We start from the raw sequence: 19,133 nt of genomic DNA on the forward strand, positions 1-19,133 counted from the left end.
AAAACCAAATATAAAATCAAAATCCACCCAAGCCCCAAGGTTGGTTTTTGATGTGACTAATCGAGTATTTTATAAAATAATGGGGCTCGTTCTGAATGCCATCTGGAATCGAGGGGCACTCATCAATTACCCTTGGACTGGGAGGAGCTATACATATTTTAAAAGTGGGTATATTAATAAATATTCTAATCTGGGAGTATCTCTCTGCTGTAAAGGATTTTGCTTTGTATCACAGTGAACATGGCACGAGACAAACCACAGGAGATCATTTATATCTATATCTTTATCTATATATACATATGTATGTATGTATGTATGTATGAAGAATAAAATCATAAGTCATGTCAACTTTTCTTCGAGGCTGACAAGGAAACTGCTGCTTGTGATAGGTTATTAATTATTTATTTTTGCACATGACCAAAATGTTTGCCAATTATAGAAATGTTGTTTAAAAAAAAAAGGCACAACCAATGACCCAGCTGCTGCTCTGCGTAAACGTTTGTGCGTGTCAGGTATGAAATTCAAAGCAAAAAAACTGTGTTTGGTTTAGCTCAAAATGAGGAAGTTCTTATTGTGTCCTGATCTGAGTGTAAATCAGGCCATGATGAGTTAAAAATAAGGGGGGAAAAAATGAGCTCCCTGCAGGGATTAACTACATGGCTGCTGCCCACAGCTTCTTTTGTTTCTAGCCTCATGCCTCAAAATTCTGTATTATTTACAGAATACTGGTCGCATTCCTTCTACAGCGTTGCTCAGTGCTAATATTTTTTCCCCCTTTTCTTTTTTCTCTCCCTTGAATTGGTTAAACAAATACCGCAAATCTCAGCTCAGCCCCTTAAGCCAACAAAACAGTTTAAAACAAAGTCAGGAGCACAGGAAAAGCCCTCTGCCTGCTCCCCTGCAGTGAGCATTTAAGACGCTTTAGGAGACCTTTGTAATGCTTAATTGTTGACTCAAAAGGTCTGCTATGTGCATACTCATTAGTAGAACAATAAAACAAAAGACAGGAATTAAGGGATTTTAAGTACACTAAGATGCTATTGGTTGATGTGCATAATTGGGGTAAATGAAAGCAGAGCGGGCGACGCAGAAATCACTTGAAGTTGCTCATTAAAGTCGAAATTTTGAATTGAAATTTTTGACATCACAGTAGCTTCGCTCACTTCAGTTCAACTTGCATAGTGACGACTCACAGCATGTGTCGTCTAAAGGCACTTTAATCCGAGAACAGACCGGTTCAATTAAATGAAATTCTCATCCATTTAATTGTAATCCAATTATCTGTAATCCAATTGGAGCCATTTTGGAATAATTGGAATGAATTATAAGTGTATCCATATAATGCCAGTCGCTTGAAAAAACGGTTACTTTTTGGTTGCTTTCTTGACTTCTCCCAGTCTCAGGCTCATCATGCGTGGTCACTCTCATTCCTGCTCCACTCCCTCCCTCCCTCCCTCCCCTCCCTGACTACATTCCCCTCCATCTCCATCTGTAGTCACACTTGACTGCAGCTCTTACAGCAGCTCACCTCCAGCTCTCTTCTGTCAAAATGCCAGACTCTGACGAAGCCGTGCCAGCACCATGCCAGGTCATCAAGGAGGACGTCGACAATTGGTGAGTTCTGAGAGGAAGGATGTACAATTACAGGTGATGGAATTGTTCGAGCAATTATACAGACAGTCAGTGTGATAACAGAAAAAAGACTCCTTTATTCTCACTGGTGTCATAAACGATGTTAAATACTCTCCACTTTGTTCTCATGTGAAATTGTCATGGGTGCTCACCTTTGGGGAGATCATTAACTAAGAGGAGTTAGGGTTGGGAACTTGTTAGCGGCTTTCAGTAAATCCACTTTGCATCATGTGCACATGGCATTCACAGTCCAGGAACCTTACAGTAACATAAATATCTTGGGAAACATAAATAGAACTGAGGTTTAAAATAGGAGCTCCACACGACGGCCGGTACATGCCGAACTGTTGGTTCGTGTTACATACATTCAAGAAGCCACAGATATTTGGTGAATGTCCACGTGCAGTACTGATTAATGTCAGCAGAGCTGCTGCGCAGATTACTCACTCATACTCTCATACTTCACCAGCTGCAGATAAAAGCTGCCATGGTTTGAGCTGAAACACATTCTTATCAGGCTGAAATAATCCCTCGATACTCGTGTAGGATCTATTGAGGGATTTCCTATGTGTCCACGGTTTCATGTCTCTTTATTTATGTGGTTTTGGAGTTTGCATAAGTTGAACCAAAACCTTGCACGTTTGAGAGAGAGGATCCTGGAAAGAGTATTTCTCAAAATCTGACCTTGTGTTTCAGTGTCAAAGCGAAGGGACCAGAGGGCTGCAAAGATCTGATGGATGCATTGCAGGCCTGTTTAAAAACTCTGTCTGAGGGATCATAATATACAATGAAACACAAGTTTGAAAATGTAAGTTTGCACTAAGGACTACAAACCATCAGCGCTGATTGTTTTACATATTTTTCAGAGATGGCCTTGCTTATTTCAGCAAGACAATGCCAAGCCACATCCTAAACATCTTTGCACTCCTTTTTTTTTTGTTTAAACTTTGTTTTAATCTATATTTAATCAGATTATTTGAATTTAAAATGTTCTTCCCCAGTAATGGCTGCCAGGTAACATTTTCCATCTTTTTCTTTTTATTATTCTCCAACTCAGAGTCCTTTATTTCCCGTCCCTGTCATCTCTCATTGCACTGGGCTGAGCCACCTGAAAACTGAAGAGGTTTTGGTGATACTGCACTTCTGATACCATGCCTATGCTTTTGTGTGTATGTTGTATATCACTGTTAGTGTTGCAGTTGTGTGTAGTAATATAACACTGATCCATGTCATTTTACATGCAATAAACGAACAAAACTACAAATATAAAGCTTGCCCACTGGCCACAAATTTATATTCTTCTTTGGTGATCACTGATGCTATTATGGAGCGTTCTCTTTTTTTTGCTGTGCTTTGCATGCTCGTTGTTGGTTGGAACCTCTCCACCGGCTGAGCAGAGGTTTCTACATGTCGTAGTTAAGGTTAATAGTTACCTTGAATAGAATTAAAAAGAACTTGTTAATCTCAGCTTAATCCTCACATTAAAGCCTGCACAAAGAAGTCTAACATTACCTTTTACAGTCTGAGCTTCTGCAGTGAACATATTGGAATCGTAGGAATGTAAAGATTAAACTTGGCAGAGGACCTTAAAACAAAGAAAGAGGAAGAAGGAGACGAAGGAGACGAAGGAGAAGGAGAGGGAGATGATTACCGGGGAGCTCTAGGATCAGGATGGGCCCAGAGAAGGGTGTTCTTGCAGGTCGTTGAAAAAGGCAAATGTCCTTTTGTCTTCTACACCTGTCACCTGAAGACTGATGCATTTTCTCTTACTTGTTCCCTATAGGTTTCCTTCTTAAAAGAGCACAAAAGCAAGATTTTCATTAGCCTCTTCCTTAGTCTTTGATGCAGTGTCTCTTGTAGGGCCCATCATTCCCAGCCCCACTGAAACCCACCATACTTGTTTTTGTTTTTTTAAAATTTAAATCTCTTAAACCCACAAACAGAAATAGGTAGGATGAGAATACATTTTCTGTTCTATTTCTCCACAGTGGTTAGAGGCACACCCCCTGTGTGGCTGAGTGAAAAATCAACCAGCTAGGCGCAGATGAAGATGAGCTTTGGGGAATTATCCACCCCCGCACAACATTTCCAATTGAGATTTTAGAGATTTTCCATTGCACTTCACGGATGATACAGTAAAAACGCCCTACTTTCGCTTTTGTTGTACAAATGTCATCTCTGTGGGATTTGTTTGAACCACCGGCCGGCTCTTCTCTGTTTGTGGACCATCAGGCATGTGCCGTGACCCTTCTTTAAAGAGTTGGGTGGCTCTGCACGACATGTAAAGGCTTCTTTCAAATTTGCATTTTAGGTCAGTGACATTTAGGACAACAGAGCAAAGCCTGCGACTTTGACACTAAGATTGGATTTTTCCATTGCGATGTGTTCATCCGTCATCTGGCACGGTGAGGCCAACAGAGTGGGCAACTTATACGGATGGTGAATAAAACATTTAGGCTGAAAGGGATCAGTAGGATAATGCATTCAAGTCATTTCGTTGGTTTTTTACAACAGACATTTTGACTTGACAAATAAATGTGTTACCAGCACTGTTCCTATAAACCTTGGCAAGTGTGACAGGAGTCATCTTGCACAATACAAAGACCCTGAAACCAAGTAAAAAGCAATGCCTACATGCATGTATGTTACTACCTCATGTGCTTTTTGCACTGCAGCACGTATTCGTCACATGGACTGTCATGAATTTTTTTAATCTTAAAGGAATCTGAAAGTAGCTGCTCATGGCTGAAAGAAGCCAGTGCATTTGAAAAAGTGAAAAAGTCCCGATCGAGCCCCGTTTTCCTCATATTTTGCATCCAAGTCTCATTTTCATTTGCTGTTTTTTTTTGTTCTTTTTAAAATCATTTTCAGTCCAGTCAGTGCACCAGAGCATTTTCAGAGGAATGTGGTTCAGAGCAACACTGGAGAAGTTTGTGAAGCTTAAATCTATGTGCTTTTGGCTCGTTTTCGAGCTGTTGTGGTACAGCCTAAAACTGGCCGAGAGCACCCGGGCAGCAGGGGCTGAGATACCACAGTTCACAGCTTTGGTTTCCACCATTTCGCTTTATGTTCTCTTGACATTTTTGTGAGCGTGTTAGAAAAATATCATGAGGTTATACGATAAGAAAAGAAGAACTGTGTGCAAGAATCTTTTTTTTTCAGTTGTTGGAAGATTAAGGTGTGCTGGGGAAGGCCTCCTCCTATCTTGTTAGTTTAACCTTGGCCTCCTGTTTTTGCTAGCTCTATCTTCTGTGAACGAAGAAGTGTTACATGACAATACGATATTAACTACATTGTACTCATCTAACAAAGATAGAGAAAGGAGGGAAGTACAGGAATGTCTCACGACCATGTGTGGCTAATGATTTTGCAGTAGAAAGCATAAATAGCAGAAGTATCATTTTCTAGCAGACTTGTCTCCTTGCTGCAAGATTAAACTTTCTGTTAACTGACTCCAGCGACTCTGAGCCTCATTGGGAGAATTTTCTTAACAGAGCGCTTGGTGGCATCTTTTGAGGCTTTTTCAAAATAATTGATTCGCGTTTATGGCATGAATCATTCAAGCATAAAAAGTAGCCAACTCAAGGGATGCCTCTTGGGATAGAAGTAGTTAGATCCATGAGTAAAGGTAGTCATACCACAATGTGAAAATAATCTACTTCAAGGAAAGGTACTATTTTGTTCTAGTCATTATGTTATGTCTGTCTATGTACACCTCTGAGTATATAACAAGAATAATGTGTTTTTTGTTTATTAATTTCTTAAATGAATTTTCTGAAAATGAACTGAGCGAATAAAAACTATTGAGCAAGATTTTAATATATATCTTCAGAAATTTAAACAGGCATGGCAGCATTGATGCAGAGCACTCCAGCATCAGAGTAAATGTAGTTACTTTCGTCCAGTTAAATTCTCAGTGCAACATCTCAAATTTGATGCCAGATGCCTAAATATATCAGCAGAATGGGGCAGTAAGCCAACAAGTAAAAAATATGCTAAAATTACCACAGAGATAAGAGACTGCAATCAGCCTGGATTATTTGAGAAAAAAAATTGATTTGACAAAAGGATTACTTGATTACATTCTTATTTGCCTACATCCTGATTTTCCAAGTAATCATCTTTTTTTTATTTTTTATTTTATGATTATCAATGCAGGTAACTCAAAAACTTCAGAGGTGAGTGCCAGCGAGGTTATTTTGACCAAATATAAATCCCGAGCATCGTAGTAGAAATAGTAGTATTTAGAATATATAATTTACATTTGAAATAAAAGCATATTTGCCCTTTAACATTAGATGTTAAAACGTACAAGAAGACATATAGAACTGATTAAATATCAAAGTTATCTGTCCCTTAATGCAAATCCAAAATACTGCAGGCCTGCCCAGTTACTGAAGGCATCCCCTGCACCAGCAGTCCCAGCCGGAGCCTCCGGCGATGTTTACATCTCTCTTTCAGAGCACCAGAGAGGGAGGTGTCCGCTGCGGCTCACGGGGTCCACGGTGTGGCCGGTGGTGAGGTGAATGCAGAGATAAGCGTATTCTGTGCAAGATGATCGGGAGGAGGAAAGTGGAGGGCGGGGGAGAGGAGGCTAGCGGAGAGAGGATGGAGAGGGAGTGAGACCCGGATGCTGATGCGAGTGGGGCGAAGGAAGGAAGAGGGGAGAGAAAATATCGATTTACGGCAAGAAAACGGAGTATCATACAAGGGGCCTTTGCCTTGCGTGAACTATAATCAGAAGTGAGGAGGGGGATACGGGAGCTGATAGTCGTGCGGGCTGATTTGTGTGTTTTCACCTTTGTATCCGCTGGAGGAGGAGGACACGCCAAAGGAGAGAGGCGAAGATGCTGTGATCCGCTACTTGCAGTGATGTAGGGAGGCAGAGGCGAGTGGAAGCTGGGAGGGGGAGGACTTAGGACTACGCTACGTTGAAAAAAAATGGTAGTTTGGCTAGGAATATCTGTTTCATCTCGAAATATTGTGAGAATGTGGCGGCCGTCTGATAAATGTGACCATTTGGCGATGCCTAGAAACTTCAGGCGGTGTCGGTTTTTTTGACAGGCGGCGCGCGCGCGACGGCCGTTGGTCTAGGCGTTGAGGCTAAAGCTAGCCTCGCTGCTGTGTGGGAGAGCGGCGGCGAGGCTAAAATAGCATGTTGTTGCACCTGTGAAACAGGCCTGACAGTGAGAATAACATTGATGTCATTTTCATCGCAAACGTCTACTTTGTGCACTGGACGTCTTGTTGGTATTCTCAAACAGCAAACGGCATAAATCTTTCCAGCTTGTTTGAAAACCTGGTTGTTGAAAGACTATTACGTTTTCTTATTAACCGTTACATAGAGTTAACGTCATAGAAGTGACAAGGTGCAAGTCATAGAAATGAGCTAATGTATATCAGTAAAAGTCATTACTTTGCCCACAGTACCTTGTCATGTTTATCTTTGGGGTAGTGGTCAGTATTTAGCGCAGAAAACAGCCTTGCTACTTACTGTCATCTCAGTTTCTCTGCTGTGATGTGTCAATAGCAAGCTCTTTCGTCAAATATTTATGTCCTTTATACAGTGGTTCAGGACACGAAAATATTTTACTCCGTTCAGATGAACATGCTTCATTTTTTATCATCAATGTGTTGTAAAGGTTTGCCTTTGGGCGTTTTTAACATGTTAAATGTAATTAAGTGGCTATGTTAGAACAAAAAAGGTTGCCCCTCTAAGTTGATTGTCATCTTGTATCCCACCACAACCTCTGTGTAAGCTGTACAATATCACCGTAATTGCAATAATCACAGTGCAGTATCCGTTATAATTGTGTATTAGCCTCCAGTAAGAGCAGTATGAGTAAGGAACTGTCTCTGAGTCAGTCAGCTCAATATGTTGGGCCCTATCGACTGGAGAAGACTCTGGGGAAGGGACAGACAGGTGAGTACATGTTTGACCTGTTTCCAGTTTTCATATAGAACAATGTCAGATCTTCCGTGCACCTGTCTGTTGTTCTTTTCCTTTTTTCTGCCAGGACTGGTCAAACTGGGGGTCCATTGTATTACGGGTCAGAAGGTAGCCATCAAAATAGTCAACCGAGAGAAGCTGTCCGAGTCAGTCCTGATGAAAGTACGGTTTGACGCCTTTTACGTTGTTGCTTACAGTGATAATAAGACTGCTAAATTTGAAAATGGCTTCAAGTGTGAAGCTATAAACAAGCTGTTCCATTATCATCTGTTAGTTATTTATTCTCTGGGATGCTTCTGTATTGTCACTGACTTGTTTATGTGTGCTGCTTTCACATCTTCGTCTTTGTCTTTATATCCCCCTCTTCTGTGTTACTAGGTTGAGAGGGAGATTGCCATTCTGAAACTGATTGAGCATCCGCATGTGTTGAAGCTGCATGATGTTTACGAGAATAACAAATACCTGTGAGTTCCCTCTGCATTCAGAAGAGTCTGTCTCTCCCATGCTTTCTGGCTGAATACTGATCTTTGGAGTGACAGGGGTATAGATATCACATAATGAAGGGTGCTAAATTGGCTGTCTATACTCTAACTCTCATTTCCCCTTATTTCCCTTATTACTGTTAAACAAAAACAAATGTAGCAGCTGGTTGGCTGAAAGTGAGTAAGGTTCACGTTAAGGTCCTAGGATCAAACATCATAATCAAATTGGTGATGACCACTTTACAAGTGTCTTGGTTTAGAATGCCCCCACTACAGAAAATTATAAGTCATCTGAAGACCATCTAGTGCTACTGGTTACATTTTATAGGGCTAAAATAATGTAAGTAAAGTGTAAGAGGTAGGGTCATTGCATTGCAAGGTGAATTTGTCTGGCGACAATGTAGTTTTCTATGGAAATTGCAATGATATCATTATTGTGAACGCTTTTGGCCCCTATAATTGTGTAGGGAAAATCTGATGTTGGGAAAGCCCAGCAAGACTATTCAAAAATTGCGACCGGATTGGTGAAAGACATTGAAAATATCCCAGCTAAATAAAAGCTGGGCAAATCCTGACACATAGGAGATTAATGGATGCAGGTAAAACAATCAGAAATGACAGATGAAGGTGTCTGAGCGTATCGTTTTCTATTTATTCATAAAACGTTTGAAAAAAAAAGTGCTAAAGAAACCTTAGTGTGGCATCGTAGTGGCTAAAATGTTTGTTCTATTTTCACGTAAATGAAAACGCCGTCCACAATACTGAGGTCGGCAAAAACGATAACGGTCATCTCCACCTCATTGCACAATAAGTCTGTAACGTAATTACAATGATAGGCCTCGGTTAGATTAAATTCCCATTTCCACATCCTGTCTTTTAGGGATGAAAGTTTCAGGTTACATGGTTGCCCTTGTTTGCTAACAGGTACCTGGTGTTGGAGCACGTGTCAGGGGGCGAGCTCTTCGACTACCTGGTGAAGAAGGGCCGGCTAACTCCCAAAGAGGCCAGAAAGTTCTTCAGGCAGATCATCTCTGCTTTGGATTTCTGCCACAGTCATTCCATCTGGTTTGTTTGGAGTTTTTTTGCGCAGATCAGTGTTCCTCCGATGGGGTCTTGGTCATATGGAGGATGATTATATGGGTTCCTCCGCTCGCTTACTAAGCTATTTTGAGCCCTCTTATTTAAATAATAAAGAATCAGCGACAGTTTGGCATAATAAATGAATGAAAAAAAAAAATTGTGATCTTGTAGACTGAGCTATTATTAAAGACACCTTTTCAAAGCAGTAACACGTGAGCGAAAATGCTATATTCTGCACCGCCAAGACTACCGGTAGTAGCGTCTTTCTTATTTGTGCAGTCACAGAGACCTGAAGCCGGAGAACTTGCTCCTGGATGAAAAGAACAACATTCGTATCGCCGACTTTGGGATGGCCTCCTTACAGGTGGGGGACAGTCTGTTAGAGACCAGCTGTGGGTGAGTATCAGCTCTGTGTGTGTTCCTAAATTGTGTTTTCACACTTCAGAATGTGTATATATATATATATACATATATAAATATTCAGTCATTTCTAATGCAGATTGAAACATAGAACAGAATGCATGGAACACACAGGTGTAACTTTTTTATAGTTCTTTAGATTTTCTGTCTCTACCACTCCTGCCAAAGCCTTGATATTTCCAAGTGTGTTTTATTCTTCCTGCAACATGTTCCGCTCTCGTTTCAGATCACCACACTACGCCTGCCCTGAAGTTATTCGGGTAAGTGACCCGCTCTTCCGCGGCCCTCACCTGTAATGAAAATGAGCAAATGTTGTCGATGAATTATTAATTCTGTGGCAAATACAGACAGCTGCATGAGCCGAACACCGACCGACGACACTAATGATCTGAGAAATCATTATAGTTAAACGTAAGAACTCTCAAAGGAATATAAATTTGGTCACTCGTGTTTTATTTGTGAGGCCCATCTCTTGTCAGAGAGAATCTTAATGGCACTCAGCTCAGAAGATTATGCAGCTCTGTGAGTGACATGTTGGTTTCACAGCGCAGCGGACTGAGATTGACTAAGTGCAGGAATTAAAACGGATTACAGGGTTTTCTTTTGAAAGCAACACAGTCAGTGTATAATCTTGTATAATCCTTAAATCAGTTTAAGCAATCTCTGTGAATGTTGGCAATTATTTGGAACCGTTTTTATTTTCATATTGGTGAAAGGATTTATGTGCACTCTCTCTTTGATAGGGGGAGAAATATGATGGACGGAGAGCAGATGTGTGGAGCTGTGGGGTCATCCTGTTTGCCCTGTTGGTGGTCAGTCTTCCACTCGTTTTCGCTGCACAGTTTCATCTCTTTGCACTTACTCCCCCCATGTTTGGCCATGTGATTCTATCGTATCTGCTTTTCTCTCCTCCCTCCTTCCCCCCTCTCCCCCACAGGGCGCCCTGCCGTTTGACCATGACAATTTACGGCAGCTTCTGGAAAAGGTGAAGAGCGGGATGTTCCACATGCCCCACTTCATCCCTCCAGACTGCCAGTCTCTGCTCAAAGGCATGATTGAGGTCAACCCCGAGAAAAGACTCACGGTACATGACTAATCAGCATGCTGCAATCAAACAGCGCAGCTTTATTGGCAGCTGTTGATAGTTTTAGGAATTCTTTTGTTGCTTCGTTGCCTGTTTGTCTTTGTTGCTGGATCTGCTCTCTAGATTTTTCATTCCAACAATTGCATTTTCACAGGGGATTCCATTAGAGCTGCGTTTTAGGTTTTTCACACAGGAACTTAGTTTTTTTTCGTTGCATTAAAGTTCAGTCAGAAGAATGCATTTCAGTGCCAGGTGTAAAGGACATATTTGATAATTACAATTATAATTGAAAAACCTTTGAGATGAGGTATTTTCTCTGTAATTCTGACAAGCAGTTAAGCGTTGGAAATTGTCTTTTGATATCTGTAAAAGAAAAAGAAAAAAGAGCTGTTTGCACGGCAAAGCTCTGTGACCATCTGGCACAGACTTCAGGAACTAATGGCCCCATCTGCCCTGTCACCCCTTACAGCTAGAGGCCATCCAGAAACATCCCTGGTATCTGTGAGTATACATGTATTTTTTTGTACCGTACTTGACTGTTAAAGGGATGCTGCATCACATTTAATCTCATACATTACAACTGTTTTGCTCCTGTATGTTTGGTTGTGTGTTATCTGTGTGTGTGTGTGTGGGTCACAGGGGCGGCCGTAATGAGCCGTGTCCCGAGCAGCCTCCTCCCAGGCGAGTGTGTGTGAGGCGAATCTTGTCCCTAACTGAGCTGGACCCAGATGTGTTGGACAGCATGCACTCGCTCGGATGTTTCAGAGACCGAGTCAAGCTAACACGGGATTTGCAATGTGAAGAGTGAGTTTGTTTTTTTTTTATCTCCGATTATCTCTCATTTGATTTTGCAGTGAAAAAAATTTCACTTCTGGATTAAACATACAGCAACAGCAACGCAATTAACATTGATAACGTACCTAAAATAGTGAAGCCGTTGGATGTGGTCTTTGTGAAAAAAAGAAAAAAAAAAAGTAGATAGTTTCTTATCTTTCGAAGATCCAGCCACGGAAAAACGAGAATAGCGAAGGCTCGAATCCACGGCAGTACCTGTTCTGTAATGACCGTCTGACATAAGATCCACAAAAGTTCGTGCCATCACAAACTAAATACTCTGTGGTACATTCGCCTGGAACGACTTGCGGTTTTTTCAAGTGAAGGGTTTCCTTACCTTGATCACGTATTCTTCCCTTATAGATATATTTCTGTTTTTTAGCTTCTCCAATGAGTTGCTTTCATCCTCTCTTGTCTGTCACAGAGAAAACCAGGAGAAGATGATCTATTACCTACTGCTGGACAGGAAGGAGCGCTACCCCAGCTATGAAGACGAGGACTTACCTCCACGCAATGACATAGGTCAGTCTTTACGGGGCACGAGGGAGCCATTCAAAGGAAGAAGCTACTTTTCTCAGTCTCTGTCACTGTCTTCTTCACCAGCGTATTTGAGGTTACTTTTTAATTGTACTCTAAACAGAATAAACAATGACATTACATCATTTGCACAGATCACAAGACAGGTAGACAGAGATTTGTGCCTGTTTGTCATCCAGTTAGATTTGGCTTTGTTGGCCAATCTATCCACAAAGTAGAATTTTATATTAAATTATTATTATATTGAGACATTATTGCCAATTACGAGGGTACTAGACGTCCGAGAGGTGTAGAGAACTAGCTAAGCTGGGAGCCATTCTGCCTGTGCTTTTGAAGCTAAGGTTATCACATTCACAGATGGTGGAGTGAGTGAAAGGCCTGTGGAGAAGCTGCTGTCGTCGTGTCAACTGTGCGCGCCACTATTATTGATAACGAGGAGCAGTTACAATGATTAAAAATGTGTTGTTTCATTTTGAGAAATGTTTGAGCAATACTGCTGACACCTTGTTGGGAGCAGTCCTTGAAACAGTATAGCACAGTGTGTCAAACGAGGTAGATTTAGTATCGTCTTTAAATTGCGTTTATGGTGGTGCTCCTCAGCAGACCCTCCTCGAAAGCGTGTTGACTCTCCTATGCTGACGCGCCACGGCCGCTGCCGTCCTGAGAGGAAAAGCCTGGAAGTGCTGAGCGTTACCGAGCAGGGGTCTCCTACCCCACCTCGCAGGGCTCTGGACACAGCTGCCCACAGCCAGAGGTGCAGTCAATCATTCTCAGACTTTCACTATGCTGTACATGAACTCTGCCACGAATGCAAGGATTCTGTTTTGAACACTATCTTGTTGGTGAGACGAAACTTTTGTGTCTCTTGTCAGGTCTCGCTCAGTCAGTGGAGCATCGAGTGGGCTCTCCTCCAGCCCTCTCAGCAGTCCCAGGGTAAGGGTTTGACATCCAGCTTTTAACAACTATACACACTGTTGCAGCACTGTCTTTGCGCATGACATAAACTTACATTATAAACCACGGAACTGTCAGCAATACACATATATATTACTTTTAATTGAATTTGTTCATTTGTTTCCTGCAGTGATTCCCAATTATCAGTGTCGGAGTGTTTTTTTTTTTTTTTCCCCTTTAGGTTTAAAGTGTGCATCGTATTTAAACTTAAACCCTTTAGTTTCAGGACCTAAAACCAATGTGGGTTGGGATTTTGATATGTTAACATTGAGATAGATGTGACACTAATTCAGTATTTTTTTTATCTTTTCTATCCGTACATGTTTCAGAACATTATTCCTAAATTAGCATATGGTGCTTCATGGTTCCATTATATTTCACTTTTAGTATAGATACAAATTTTCAGCATGAAAAAACATAGTATACTATTTCACTATCCCATATTTATCTTTTCAGTTCATTGCTTCACTAATTCTATTGTAAAATACTGATGACTGCTGATCTTGCCCCTCCTGACAAAAAAAATTTCACTACTCTTTACAACCCCCTAAATTATCCACACATTAATGTCCTCAGTCATTGTTACACATCATCAGAACACCAGTTCCACATATTCAATGGGAGGTTTGCATTTTCTTCTGTCTCCATGTCACTTGTCATGCATGAACAATTATCCTGTTATAGGCAATTGTTTAGAGAACGGAATTGTTGAATTAGATGATTGGTGGGACGGTTTGCTTTGTAAACACTCAGAACCGTATTAGAACAAAAAGCTTTACATTTACATTACATTTGCAGCACTTGCTCTTTAGTAACACCTTCTCTGCCACTGCCCTGAGTCTCTGCATTCTTAACCCTGCCATTGCCACAACTGCCATTTAACCTTCACGTGCAAAGAGCACTTACGAAACACCAAAAATCCCAAAATGAAAGCTTTCATGATCAGCACTGGTAGAATTGCATTTGGTACTTTCACTATTCACAAGGTGCACTCTTCTGTCATTAAGCATGATATTCATTTCCATTCTTTCTCCATTTTCCATCCCTTCTCTTTCTTGTTTACCATCTCTCTCACCCCCACCCCACCCCACAAACCCACCTCCCCAGTCCTATCAGAGCCCAGTCTTCACTTTCAGCCAATCAGATGTCACTTCTGCCACCGCTTCCCCCCTCACAAAGGAGTCCAAACAGGGAAACGCCACGACTCCTCGCTCAGCACGGGCTCACGACAAGCCCAAAGCTCCCCCAAACCCAAAGACCCAGACCTTGCCCACCAAGGGACCCATCGACCGACCCCATCTGCAGCCCATCAAATCCTTGCCTCTACACAACCCATCCTCCCGCTCGCCCTCCCCTTCCCCACTACTGTCACCCATACCCCGTTTCTTCTTCCCTTCCTCCTCTGTCCTGAAGTCAGTGACTAAGAGCTTCTACCCAAACTCTGCCCACTCTGTGCCGCAGGTCACCCCCCAGGGTTCTCCGTTGCCCACACCCTTGGGCACTCCCGTCCACCACCCTCACCACCCTTCCTCTACCCCACCTTCCTCTTCCTCGTCCTCGTCCTCCTCGCGGGCGGAGGGAGGGGGAGGGGTGGGCTCGCTGTCACTGACCCCGCCCTCCAGCCCAGGGGGGGGTAGTGGCATGGCGGCCAGCAGCTCCGCCCACTGGAGGACTCGCCTCAATTCTTTCAAGAACAACCTGCTGGGCTCACCTCGATTCCATCGCCGTAAATTACAAGGTGGGTTCCGTATGTTCTGGTTTGGTTTTGACACACGGGTGTGGAACAACTTAGGTAGGTCACAGTTAACCAATGATTTTGTTTTTCACCTCACTTTCCCAGTTTATTTTGCCTTTGTCTCCCAGACTATTTTTGATTTTCAATACTTTCAATTTGTTTCTTCCAGTTCCGACATCAGAAGACATGTCCAGTCTAACACCAGAGTCCAGCCCTGAGTAAGTCCTTTCCTGATCATTGTTAAGGTGTTATTAAGCTGTGTGTTTGTGCTCTGTGTTTTCTCACATTGTTACTTCCCTTTTAATTTCGTCTGGCTCCAAGGCTGGCGAAGAAGTCGTGGTTTGGGAATTTCATCGGCTTAGAGAAAGAGGAGCAGATCTTTGTGGTGATCAGAGACAAACCTCTAAGTTCTGTCAAAGCTGACATTGTCCACGCTTTCTTGTCAGTGAGTATCTGACGTTGTCTGTCTTTCGTGTCTCACAGTCGGAATTCTTGTTTTTTGCACAAAGCATGGCTCTCGGGGAAAGGAGTCCACTCGCACGCTCATGCTGTGCACCTCATTTCTTTCATTATTTCACTTTTCTCTTTGTTTGTTTTTTAATTTAATCTTACTCACTCGTGGCACGTAGACAAATCACTTTTGCTTTCACCAATGGCTCACTCTTTCTCTCTCCTCTCCTCACCCTCACCCTTTGTCTCCCTATACTCACGTTGGCCCCCCGCACCTCTCCCGCCTCGTAAGTCTGTCGGTCTCTCTGCTTCTTCTCTATCTCCCCACCACACAGATCCCGTCTCTCAGCCACAGCGTCCTCTCCCAGACCAGCTTCCGGGCCGAGTACAAATCCTCCGGCGGTCCCTCCGTCTTCCAGAAACCTGTCAAGTTCCAAGTGGACATTGCCTTTTCCGAGGGCGAGAGGGAGAGGGACAGGGAGAGGACCGAGCGGGAAGGCAGGAGGGAGACAGGAATCTACAGCGTGACGTTCACCCTCATATCAGGTAAGTGCAGCAGAGTAAAAACCATCTGAATTGTGAAAAGAATTTTACATGCTACACTTAATTTTAGTATGACCGTGTGACCGTTTGAATCACTTATCTGAGCATTTTTTTCGAACGACACCTCAGCTAAGTTACATGTGTGCCTGCCTTGGTGCGTTCTCAGGCCCGAGTCGCAGGTTCAGACGAGTGGTGGAAACGATTCAAGCTCAGCTTCTCAGCTCCCATGATCAGCCACTGGTGCAAGTCCTATCTGGTAAGACTGCTTACACACACTTATCCACACATTGGCGTAAAACACATTTCACCTTCGACTCGATCCATTGAGGAACATACAAAAACTTAAAACTTTGTCGTATTTGATTGGGACAAATGTAGGTGTTTGGTGTCTTTTATTTTGGGAGTTGCCTTGAGTGAATCTACCTGCATCTAATACGTTTTTAGTTTCTCCGAGGCTTGTGTGGGATCAGAATAATCTCAGTTGATACCTGCCGAATTGTTCCGAAAGCAGATTTAGACTCGAACAAACCTTGCTGTGTCTCAGGCAACAGTGCCCAAGACAGAAAGACAAAACACAATACATACGATACGTATACACTTAGAGTGACTTTCCTGTCCTGCTCCTGATCCCTTCCCAGATGAGAAGAACGGCCGGCCCCATGGGACCCCCACCCGCCAAAACTCGAGGCGCTCTGAGGGTGGGGGCGACAGGTGCGAGTGGGGAGACCGAGCGGATGGCGGCGGCATAGGAGGCAGCGGAGGAGTTCTGCAGCGCAGAGGCTCGGCAAAAGAGAGAACCCGACTGCTGTCCTCTAATGGAACCCAATCCCAACCGTAGGATAGAGAGTGAGACCACGCTGCAGGATGCCCGAACAACACCAGAAAATAAACAGTACAACTGTATCTCCGAGTATCCCTGCAAGCCACGAGCTTCTCCTATTCTCCCTTGAGTAAATTATTGAAGGTGCTTGTCCATAGCGAGGATCGAGCCTTTCCCTCCCATCATGTATTTTTTTTTTTTTTTTTTTGCCAACTTGACATGGTCTCGATCTTCTGGATCACCCGGATTCCTTCCCTAAAATGAGAAAGAAGTGTTAAGGAACCACCCTTTAATGGGGAACAACAAAAAGTAGTATGTGAATGAGCAGTTTGGTATCCGTCCATCATAGACACAGCTTCACAAATCAACATAGGAATTTTGAAGTGCTAATGTGCATGCCAGTTAGCAAATCAGCCTGCTAAAGGGTGCTGACACAACCAGTTAGGCTAGTTTACCATATCGTTGCAATACAGTATCTGGCACCAAAAAGAAGCAGCAGTCTTGTGGTGGTTCTCTACATTACTCTTTGAATTATCCCATGTGCTCGTATCACTATCAAGAAACATACAGATCCTAGTCCATACTTAAAAAAATAAAAATATATATATATATATATATATATATATATATATTTAAATGCGTCTCACCAGAAGAACCCTAACGAGTTTTTTCAACCTTCTACCATGTGAGCGAGAAAAACAAAAGGTCCTGTTTTTCTCAAGAGAAACTGCATCCTGGGGATCACAGCGACGGCTTTCCTCAAGGTCGAGAAAAAACCAACAAAGTAAGCTAAGTAAGTGAATGTGAAAAAAAAAAGAATATTTTTTTATTTTGTTTTTATTTCTGTTTACACGTTCGTTTTGAGGGTGTCAGTAGTGCAGCGATCGCGATCAACTACAGCACTCCTTGGGGCTTGAGAGGAAACGCTGATCGGTTGCGTGTGGAACGGTCATTCGTTTAAAGTTAAATGTTCAATGATTATTTGGAATTTCCTTCTTACTCAGAGACGATACGAAGCAATGCAACTCAGATTTAGCATTGGACCCTCGTTGCTCTGAAGAAATGTTTTTGACTTGGAACGGGGATATATGAACATCACCATGCGGTGATTAAAAAAAGAAGAAGAAGAAGAAAACAAACAAACACTATGCGTGAATTGTTCCATGAACTTCATCAGACCTGGATTCCTGGCCTTTGGATCAGACAGAAACCACCGTTCTTGTTGAGCTTGTCTCCTGTTGCCATAGTATTCACATGCTGACTTGTAACAAAACAAATCAAAGGAAAAGACAAAAAAAAAAAAAGATGATTAAAAAAGTCAAAAATCCATCAGTGGACATTATCACAATGCCAGACTTCTGAGGCTTGCAGCGTCAGTTCAAGACTTCAAAATGGGGAGCTGGCAGCTTCTGAACCCTGCGCTCCTCATTCCAGTGTTCACCAACAAGCCAAGTAGTCCATCACTGCACCCAGGCTCATCACTGAGTGTTGCACCATTCTGCAAGCAGACGTAGCAACTCGGACATTCATGTATTACTCCAGTACCCTTATCAGACTTGTCAATGTTCATCACCAGTCTTCCATACAGCACAATATGCAACAAAAGTGCAGGATGTTTTTCAGAAAGATTCAAATTGCTAACGGCCTGTTCATTTGGACTGTTTTATTCCATGATTTCATTCTGCCATCTTATTTATTTATTTATTTATTTATTTATTCATCTATCTATCTGAAATATAGGGTTACGTCATGTATTTGTTTACAAAGTTAAACTTCATGCCAACAAAAGTGTATCGATAACAAATCAATCACTCTGACACCCCCCCCCCGCCCTTTTTTTTTCTCTGAGCACTTCTTTCCATTCAGAAGAACCAGCTTTGATAGCAGCGCTCGATAAGTTGCTCTCATCCTCTGTCTGCAGTGATGTTTGCCTGCGTCCCCACGTCACGTTTAATCATGCTTATCTCTTGTACCTGGAGTCGGCCGATTTATGACTTAGAGAACGAGTGTATAACCTCGAAGCAGGTGGATCTTGAGCCGACTGCGAACAGAGATTTCACCCAGTCCGACAACATTAAAACGAAACTTCAAAGCCAAATCCTAACAGGCGCATAATGTCTCCCCCACGCTTTGAATGCTTGCTAACTTACATGTCTGTCTGCTTCTTCACCTCTGCTGTGTAGCAATCATCACAAGGGGAAATGTACAAAGTTGTTTGCCTCACCACACACTTTATGATTGCTCACTGTCATCAGTTTCATCTGTTACGTCACCTTCACTTTCATTGACCCAACTCTGGCTAAGATTGTAAACTATTCTTTATTCATAAGGGTCAGTAGAATAAGGTGTTTAAAAAAGAAATGTCTGTATCATAATTTAAATATAAAAAGTGCACTATTATAGCTATTGCCTGTGATAAAAAGAACAATTATGATTGAATTGATGGTCAAAATAAAGAGAGATCCACCTTATTGTTATGGTTACAATAATAAACCCTAAATTCATATCTGTGTCTATTTAATCTCTGGGTTAGAATGGTGTGTCCGGTTTCAGAACAAACATATGAACCTGTAAATAGTTATTATGTGTAAACAAGGAACAAGAGGCATAGT

At 42.3% G+C, this 19,133-nt stretch overlaps 1 protein-coding gene and 1 long non-coding RNA gene across 9 annotated transcripts; both read left to right on the forward strand.

Annotated features, from left to right (window-relative positions):
* Positions 1–1,500: 1,500 nt before the first annotated feature.
* Positions 1,501–2,879, forward strand: LOC142373450 (uncharacterized). Its single transcript, XR_012768495.1, has 3 exons — positions 1,501–1,614; positions 2,329–2,440; positions 2,690–2,879. It is a non-coding gene; the product is annotated as an uncharacterized LOC142373450 (long non-coding RNA).
* A 3,363-nt stretch (positions 2,880–6,242) lies between these two features.
* On the forward strand, positions 6,243–19,014 carry brsk1a (BR serine/threonine kinase 1a). Of its 8 annotated transcripts, XM_075457615.1 has the most exons (20): positions 6,243–6,576; positions 7,454–7,555; positions 7,650–7,744; positions 7,961–8,046; positions 8,989–9,129; positions 9,424–9,540; positions 9,791–9,824; positions 10,308–10,376; positions 10,502–10,648; positions 11,118–11,149; positions 11,288–11,452; positions 11,907–12,004; positions 12,620–12,773; positions 12,892–12,952; positions 14,081–14,711; positions 14,878–14,926; positions 15,030–15,153; positions 15,494–15,704; positions 15,868–15,954; positions 16,325–19,014. In XM_075457615.1, the coding sequence occupies exons 2-20, from the start codon at positions 7,471–7,473 to the stop codon at positions 16,537–16,539; spliced, it is 2,601 nt and encodes an 866-aa protein (XP_075313730.1). In that variant the 5' UTR covers positions 6,243–6,576; positions 7,454–7,470; the 3' UTR covers positions 16,540–19,014. The 8 variants fall into 8 exon arrangements, with proteins under 8 accessions (XP_075313730.1, XP_075313731.1, XP_075313729.1 ...); XM_075457616.1 differs by having other exon boundaries at positions 6,243–7,555; positions 15,868–15,957; positions 16,340–19,014; XM_075457614.1 differs by having other exon boundaries at positions 6,243–7,555.
* The last annotated feature ends 119 nt before the right edge of the window (positions 19,015–19,133 follow it).

The sequence above is a fragment of the Odontesthes bonariensis genome, chromosome 23, assembly GCF_027942865.1.
Source record: "Odontesthes bonariensis isolate fOdoBon6 chromosome 23, fOdoBon6.hap1, whole genome shotgun sequence".
NCBI classification, from domain to species: domain Eukaryota; kingdom Metazoa; phylum Chordata; class Actinopteri; order Atheriniformes; family Atherinopsidae; genus Odontesthes; species Odontesthes bonariensis.